Raw genomic sequence first — 8,576 nt, forward strand, 5'->3', positions numbered from 1 at the left:
AGTAATAATTTTTGAGGTTATGGTATTAAATTTTTTTAATTTATAATATTTTCAGTGATAATTGATATTAATTTATTATATTTCATTTGGCCCATTATTACATCAAACTTCGTAATCACCACGAAAGCATTATTATTGCTACTTGCAAAATTTTTCCAATTTATGTTATACTGTAATAAATTATGAGCTATTCTACTATGGTAGAACCCGCTGCTGAGTATTTAAATTTTCCGAAAGAAGAAGAGAAAATTTTGAAATTTTGGAATGAAATAAATGTTTTTCAAGAATGTTTGAAGCAATCTAAAGGAAAACCTCGGTAATTTCATAACAATTCCTGTTTATAGGTTTTATGTAACGACTTATTACTAAATAAATATTTCATGATAGATATACTTTTTATGATGGACCTCCATTTGCAACTGGACTGCCTCATTATGGTCATATATTAGCAGGTGCTATTAAAGATGTAGTTACTCGATATGCTCATCAAACGGGACATCATGTTGAAAGAAGATTTGGATGGGATACACATGGTTTACCTGTTGTTAGTAATTATTAATACTTCAACAGTTTCTTAAAGAAATCTCATTATTTATCTTACTGAAATAAATTAAAATAATAAATCAATATCTTTAGTTTTATACTAGTTTGAAGTATATTATGCAGTTTAAAATGTACAAAAACTGAAGCCATAAGATTATCTAAAAATAATACAAAAATCTTTCAACGCTTTAACATATTTATTAAAATAATTTTATTTTCTACCTACTTTAAATTAAGTTATCATGTATTACATAATTTATTAATTCAATCTATAGATCAATCTATTTAATCATTGAAAAATAAAAAATTTATTTACTAATGTAAAATCCAAAAAAATTATTGAAACCTTCCAAATTTATTTATTTATTTATTAAAAATAAAAATTTATCTTAAAAATCATTTTTTACCTTCTATTCAAACCCAAATTGATTATAATTTATTTATTTTTTCCTCTTATTACTAACATTTTTTATTGGTTGATTTTAGGAATTTGAGATTGACAAGTTACTAGGAATTAAAGGACCTGAAGATGTAGCAAAAATGGGTATTGAAAAATATAATGCTGAATGTAGAAAAATTGTGATGCGTTATGCCAGTGATTGGGAAAAAATTATTAATAGATTAGGACGTTGGATTGGTATTCATTTACTTATTTATTATTATTTTATGATCTTCTTATTCTCTCTTACCTTTATTCCAATTACTTAGGATCGTCTGTCACCTTTATCTTAAACTTCCACTTGACATCTCCCACATCTATATATATATATATATATATCAACAGTCCTCATATCACCTCCAATTACATTCAATCCCTTCTTTTTTAATCTTCATCTTTCTTCAGTAGCTGTTAGAACGGTTATTTCCATAACTGTTCTTTCAGCTTCTGATTTCTCTCCTCTTAATTTGACCAAACCATGTAAACCATATCTTCTGGACAATAATGCTACTCCTATGCTTTCTTTTACATATTCATTCTTTACTTATGTTTTCTCATCACTACACTTATCCATCCAAACATTCTCATCTGTGCTACAATTATTCTCAAAGCTAGGGACTAACTAATTAGTAATTTTTCAAAATTAAATTAGAAAGTAACTTTTTAATTTAACTGGTTAGTTTTAATATATAATAACTTTCTAATTTATCTAGTTGAATTGAATGTGTAAAATAACTCTACTTTAACTCGTAAGAAATAAAAACAACTAATTATAATGTTTTAATGATTAATATTATGTATTTTATATTTTTATAATTTTTTATACAATGATGAATTTTTATAATAATGTAATCGAAGGGTTTAGCCATTTATCTATATTATTAATAATGTTGCCATGTGAGATTATTTTAGAACTATGGAAACACTACACACATACATGACGACTGACAAGTATTAAGTCAACGATCAATACATATTCTTCTCTTCTTTATTTTAATAACAGCTATTATATTATACCTAAGGCTACATTATTTTATAATTTATATAGCTATACAGATAATATAAACTAATACATTTAAACAAATCCGTTTTTAAATTTATATTTTAAACTTAGAAAAAAAAGTAACTTCTAACTTTTACTCTAACTTAAATTACTATTTTCAACAAACTAACATCTTACTATGTTAAAAATTCAGAGAATATTACAAACTAACTTCTATTCTAATATGATTCATTTTTATATTAAAGTAATTTAGCTTAAATTAGTGAAAAAAATTGACTAAATTGCTCAGCTTTGCTTAATTTCTGCTTTACATTTTTGTAAACTGCCCAACACTGATTCATATAAGGTACGAGATGGGTTCAGAAAATAATGGGAATTTTTAAATTTCATAGGTCCAATTATCAAATATTTTTTTCATAATGTTAGTACACATGTCCCTGAAGTATGATAAAATTTTCAGCTGGATTCATTTTTTACTTTGTCAGTGGCAGCCGTTAAGGTACACGTGTTTTTATGAGCTTGGCGATTTTTGTTTGTTAAAAAAAAGTGGATCAAAGAAGGATTTTTATCAAATTTTGCGTAAAAAATAAAATAAAAAGTAACAAAGTGTGTGAAATGTTGACAAAGACGTATGGTGAGTCTGCCATTAGTAAAACAAGGGTTAATGAGTGGTATAAGTGTTTCCAAGATGATCTTGAAGACAACAAACGCCCCAGCACATCAACAACCAAAGAAAACGTGGAAAAAATGAAAGAAATAGTTGTGAACAATCACCTAAATACAATCTGAGAAATCGCTGATGATGTTAGAATATTGAAGACTCCTTCCATGAAATTTTTTTGAATATTTTGAGTAAAAATCGCATAGCAGCAAAATTTGTTCCAAAATTGTTGAATTTTGAACAAAAACAGTGGCGAATGGAAGTTGTTCAGGAGTCACTTAATAAAGTCTACGATGATGCAGAATTATTGAAACGTGTTATAACAAGTGACGAAACATGGGTTTATAGATAGGATGTCAAAACTTAGACTTAATTGTTCCAGTGGAGACATTCTAGATCACCATGACCAAAAAATGGCTCGACAAGTGCGATAGAATGTGAAGGTTATGCTCACCGTGTTCTTTGATTTTAATGGCATAGTGCATCATAAATTTTTGCCACAAGGTCGATACCGTTTGCGTAAAGTAATATGAAAAAAAAGTCCAAATTTGTGGCAAAACAATCCATAACTCTTTCACCATGCTCACACTTCATTGCTTGTTCATCAATTTTAGCCCAAAAACAATACTGTAACGATGCCCAGCCTTCATATTCACCAGGAATGGCGTCGTATGACATTTTTCGATTTCCAAAAATAAAGAGAACCTTAAAGGGCGGTCATTTTACAAACATAATTAAGATGACACTAAAAGCGCACCGCTGAATGAGTTGAAGGTTATCCCAAAGATTAAGGATTAGAAGTAGCGTTTGAACAAGTGCATAATATCTAATGGAGACTTTTTAAAAAACTACAACATTAATTTAGATGAATATATAATATTTTTTTCAAAAAACAAAAATTCCTGTTTTTTTCTGAACACACCTCATAGTAGGTCTCATTACAATCTTATTATAGTATTATTTTATAATATTTTGAAATTAATTATTCTTTACAGATTTTAAAAATGATTATAAAACATTATATCCATGGTTTATGGAGAGTGTTTGGTGGGTTTTTAGTGAACTTTGGAACAAGGGTTTGGTGTACCGTGGTGTTAAAGTTATGCCTTATTCAACTGGTTGCAGTACACCTTTATCAAATTTTGAATCTGGTCAAAATTATAAAGAAGTAGTTGACCCAGCTGGTGAGAAACATTTTTATATTGATTGAAATTTAATATAGAAAATGAAGTACCTATTCTATTTTAGTGTTAATATCATTATTAGGTTCTTTAAAAATAAAATTACATATTGAGTTGTATTAATTCTCTTTGTGTTAACCATTGGTGATACTAACTGATAGGTAGTAGTCATAGTCCCCCCCCCCCAAAAAAAAAATTTGTACTTCCAAAAATGTGGAAAGTTATATATTTTGTTTTACAAGATTTTCCACCAGGTTTGACATCATTAATGACTTTAAATTAAAAATATTTTATGTCGCTTTTTTTCAAATAAATTTAATTTTGAACATTTAAAGAATATTTTTTATCATTTGTGTATTAAATAAGAATAAACATTTTAATTACATTTTTTTTGAAATGTAAAATAGCCAATTTTTAACTTTTCTAATATAAGAATAAATAGATATATCAATATACAAAGGCATACAAGGTGATCCATAATGTTTTGATAAATATAACAACTTTAAATTACTTAAAAGAATTTTTCTTAAAGTAATTTATGCATTCTTGAACTAGGTTACAATTATATTTTAGCTTCGATTTGAAGCTTACAAGGTATAAATTTTACTATACGTTTATTTTTGTTTAAATATAAATTTTATTTGTTATTTTAATTATTTAAAATTTCAAAATAGTTGTTTTTTAGAACTTAACTTACAAAACATTTTGATGTGTCTATAACAACTCTAGGAAAAATACTTATTGAGTTAGATACTGCATCAAAAATATAAATTTCTTTAAAGACAAAATGTAAAAGCATTTTATTATATAAAGTAAATTGGTGATCCTCATACTGGTTTACATATACACTGCCTTGAGCTACTTACTTAAAAATTAAAATCCTTGTAACACAATAAGTGTTCATCTTCAAGTTGTTATTAACACATCAATTTTTTTAAAAGTATAGAGTTAAAAATATAGCTATTTTACTATTTCAAATAAAGAAAATATTTTAAAAAAAAAAATGCTCTCTTATTATTATTTTTTTTTTTGTCTGTTTACTTTATAGTAAGTATGTAAAAATTATAAAATAGAATCTTTTATAAAATTAAGCATTTATACTTTAAAAACATAATCCATGAAATACAAAAAAAAAACGTAAATCTGAGTGTCCACTAGGTTGATGATATGACGCTAATCTTGAAAAATCACCTGAGCAATGGTAAACAGCAATTATATCTATTTTGTTGTAGTGTTGTGCCACATGGTACTGACTGACTGTCTAGTAGACACTCAGCTTTAAAATGTAATATTTTCTTTTTTGATTCATTTTAATATTTTTGATAAAAATGAAAATCAAATCTATACACATAGTTTTTTGACCTTAATATTAGTATTATTTTAAGTTATTTTAAAATGGTATAACTTAAATCTCATTTTAATTTTTAGTTTTAGTAAATATTTATTTATTGTTTTTAGTAATGGTAAGCTTTCCACTAGAATCTGATCCTTCAACTTCCCTAATTGCATGGACTACAACACCATGGACTTTACCTAGCAATTTAGCACTGTGTGTCAACTCTAATTTGATTTATGTTAAAATAAAAGATCTGAATGGTAAAATTTATATATTAATGGAAGCTAGATTAGAAGTTCTGTTTAAAAAAAAAGAAGACTATATAGTACTAGATACATTTCTTGGAGAAAAACTGAAAGGATTAAAATATAAACCACTTTTTCCTTATTTTGTACACGTAAGCCTTTTTTATTATATATATATATATATAAAGTACGATTTATTAAGAATACTATCCTTTATTTTTTCGTCAAAAATAAAGTAATAAAGATTTTTTTTTTTTTTTATTATTGACAGATTTTAATTATTTTTTATCAATCATAAAAAATATGAAGTTTATTATTATTATAAGGAAAAATTATTTCCAAGGTTAAATTTTAGGAGTAACTTTTAAAAGTCAAAAAGGAACCTATTATTATTATTTTTATTAATTGGAGGATAGTCTAAGTAAAATTTTGGCTGGTCGATAATTAGTTTTATAATTATACTTTTTGATATATTAATATATAAAGATATAAAAAAGTGAGGAGTGGAATAGTGTTTAGTAACACTATTTTTACTAGGGCACATAGATAAGAATTCTTCTCTTGTATATATTTAAAAATTAACTCAAAAAGTAATACTACAAAATTTGTTTTTGACCAGCCAAATTTTTTTTAATTTATTCTCCATTTATTTCTTTTATTTCATTTCATTTTTATTAAAAACTTTAACAGTGACACACCTTGCCACTATACTGGTTTCCTCAGCTATAATAAGTTTGCGTCAGGTCGATAGCTGATGTAAAAATTCTGTCGAATCAATAAGGTAGTGCTAATCCAAAAATAGTTAGGAAGAGACTAAGGAGATAATGATGATTTTAAGAATCTTTCCTTTGTCCATCTTCTTGGGTGATTAATAGATGGCAAATTACATTACATTTAAAAGAAAAAAAATTATATATATATAATTGACAGGTTAAAGGCAAAATGGAACAAGCAACAATTTTACTACTTTTCATGTGAGCAAAAACAATATTTTTATGTGTTCTATACTTTGTCTTTTATAATAATTAAAAGTTAAATATCTCATTGCTAATAAATAGTCAAAAAAACACTAGTGCTGATGTGGTCAGAATCTTTACTTATTATCTCATAGTATACATCATGTACCTTTTCCTCTCTTGCCTTATTAAAGTATAATATCTTATAATACCTTAATTAAAGTAAAGGTACACCAGTTAGAAATTAACATATATCAACATATACCTTTCTAATTTTAAAAGGTAACTTCTAAATTTACTTATAGAAATAATTTTATACTACAAAAAACATAAAATTTAATATGGTTCCTAAAAATAAATCAAATTTTAATTTGTAAATTTTTATAAAAAAAATTATTGATTAAATTATAGGAGCAAAATTTATCAATAATGTACTTTTAAATTAAAAAAAAAACAAATAATATACTATAAATCATCAAGTGAATTGTAAATTTTTTGTAGACTCAAAAATCAGCTTTTATCATCTTAACTGATGATTATGTCTCTGCAGAATCTGGAACTGGAATTGTTCATCAAGCACCGTACTTTGGAGAAGATGATTATCGTGTTTGTTTAGCTGCAGGAATTATCACTAGAGATCAAGATATAGTGTGTCCTGTAGATGAAAGTGGCAGATTTATATCTCCAGTTAAAGAATTTGAAGGCCAATATGTGAAAGTATAAGTTAAAATATTTATTTTCTAAACACTTAGAAAAGACATATTGGCTATTCTAAATCTCACTATTTATAGGATGCCGATAAAAATATTATTAAATTTTTAAAAGAAACAGGAAGACTTGTAAATGCATCTTCAGTAAAACATAGTTATCCATTTTGTTGGCGTTCCGATACACCTTTAATCTATAAAGCTGTGCCATCTTGGTTTGTTCGAGTGCAACATATGAGTCATAGTCTTTTAGAATGCAACAAAGCAACATATTGGTAACAAGTTATTTTATGTGTTTTATGAAGATGTTTTAAATAAAAAAATTTTAGGGTACCAAATTTTGTTAAAGAAAAACGTTTTGGAAATTGGTTAAAAGATGCACGTGATTGGGCAGTTAGTCGAAATCGCTATTGGGGTACACCTATACCCCTATGGGTATCAGAAGATGGCAAAGAAATTGTATGTATTAGTAGTATTGAACATTTACATAAAATGACTGGAGTTCTTGTAACGGATTTACACCGAGAAGTGTAAGGAATAAACTTTAATTTTAAAAATAATAACAAAAATTATAAAAATGTATGTATTTATATGATAAATAGTTTACTATATTTCTTGTTTTCCATATTTTTATGTGAATTATATAAAAAATTATCTACATATGTTGTTTTATTTATAAATTTTATTATATCTCATCTAATAATAGAGTAATAAAATTTAAAAAAATTCTGTTTTAACAAAACAAATTTTACCATATATTACAGTAAATCTATAAATATTCTTAATTGAAATGTGTAGTATTAGTCAAAAATAAAGCAACTATAAACATCACAGTAGTATATAAATAAATGTTGGCATAAAAAGTATAAATAATTTGTAGTATATTTTAATTGTATATAAAACTATATTGATAATATTTTATTTATTTTTAATAAAATGAAAATTGAATGATATATTTGTGTACACTTTAGAGTTGACAAATTGACAATACCATCAACTAGACCTGGATATCCACCTTTGCAACGCATTAATGAAGTTTTTGATTGCTGGTTTGAGTCTGGTTCTATGCCATATGCCCAACAGCATTATCCATTTGAAAATAAAAAAGAATTCTATGAAAGATTTCCTGCAGATTTTATTGCAGAAGGAATAGATCAAACTAGAGGATGGTAAGCTTGATTAATTAGAGTCATACCTATAATTTTTTTAAATAATTTTTTTGTACATATATCAACAGCTCTGACAATAACATTTTTATTATTTTCAGAATTTTTTTAAAGATTTATTTTTTTTGTATTGCTATAGGATTACTTGCCTTATTATTTTAAATAACATACTGTTGTTTTGAAAAAATATGCAGGAAATAAAAGGGGTAATCAGGAAAATTAAAAAATATTATTTCCCCTTTTAAGAGTGCAATTTTATATATATATAAATATATTTTTTTTTTTAGCTTCGATGCGAAGCGGAGAAGGTATTAATTTTACTATGATGTGTTTTTTTTT

General features: G+C 25.5%; 1 protein-coding gene across 1 annotated transcript in view; it reads left to right on the forward strand.

Annotated features, from left to right (window-relative positions):
• The first annotated feature begins 38 nt into the window (after positions 1-38).
• LOC126894812 (isoleucine--tRNA ligase, cytoplasmic) overlaps positions 39-8,576 on the forward strand; it is a 14,093-nt gene continuing 5,555 nt past the window's right edge. Inside the window, exons 1-9 of the mRNA XM_050666100.1 lie at positions 39-316; positions 388-544; positions 1,030-1,180; positions 3,642-3,830; positions 5,286-5,560; positions 6,866-7,081; positions 7,156-7,346; positions 7,401-7,601; positions 8,043-8,240. Coding sequence (XP_050522057.1) covers positions 183-316; positions 388-544; positions 1,030-1,180; positions 3,642-3,830; positions 5,286-5,560; positions 6,866-7,081; positions 7,156-7,346; positions 7,401-7,601; positions 8,043-8,240 — 1,712 coding nt within the window. The 5' untranslated portion in view covers positions 39-182. The remainder of the gene's footprint in view (positions 317-387; positions 545-1,029; positions 1,181-3,641; positions 3,831-5,285; positions 5,561-6,865; positions 7,082-7,155; positions 7,347-7,400; positions 7,602-8,042; positions 8,241-8,576) is intronic.

This window comes from Daktulosphaira vitifoliae, unplaced genomic scaffold (assembly GCF_025091365.1).
Source record: "Daktulosphaira vitifoliae isolate Bord-2020 unplaced genomic scaffold, ASM2509136v1 Scaffold_1, whole genome shotgun sequence".
NCBI classification, from domain to species: Eukaryota; Metazoa; Arthropoda; class Insecta; order Hemiptera; family Phylloxeridae; genus Daktulosphaira; species Daktulosphaira vitifoliae.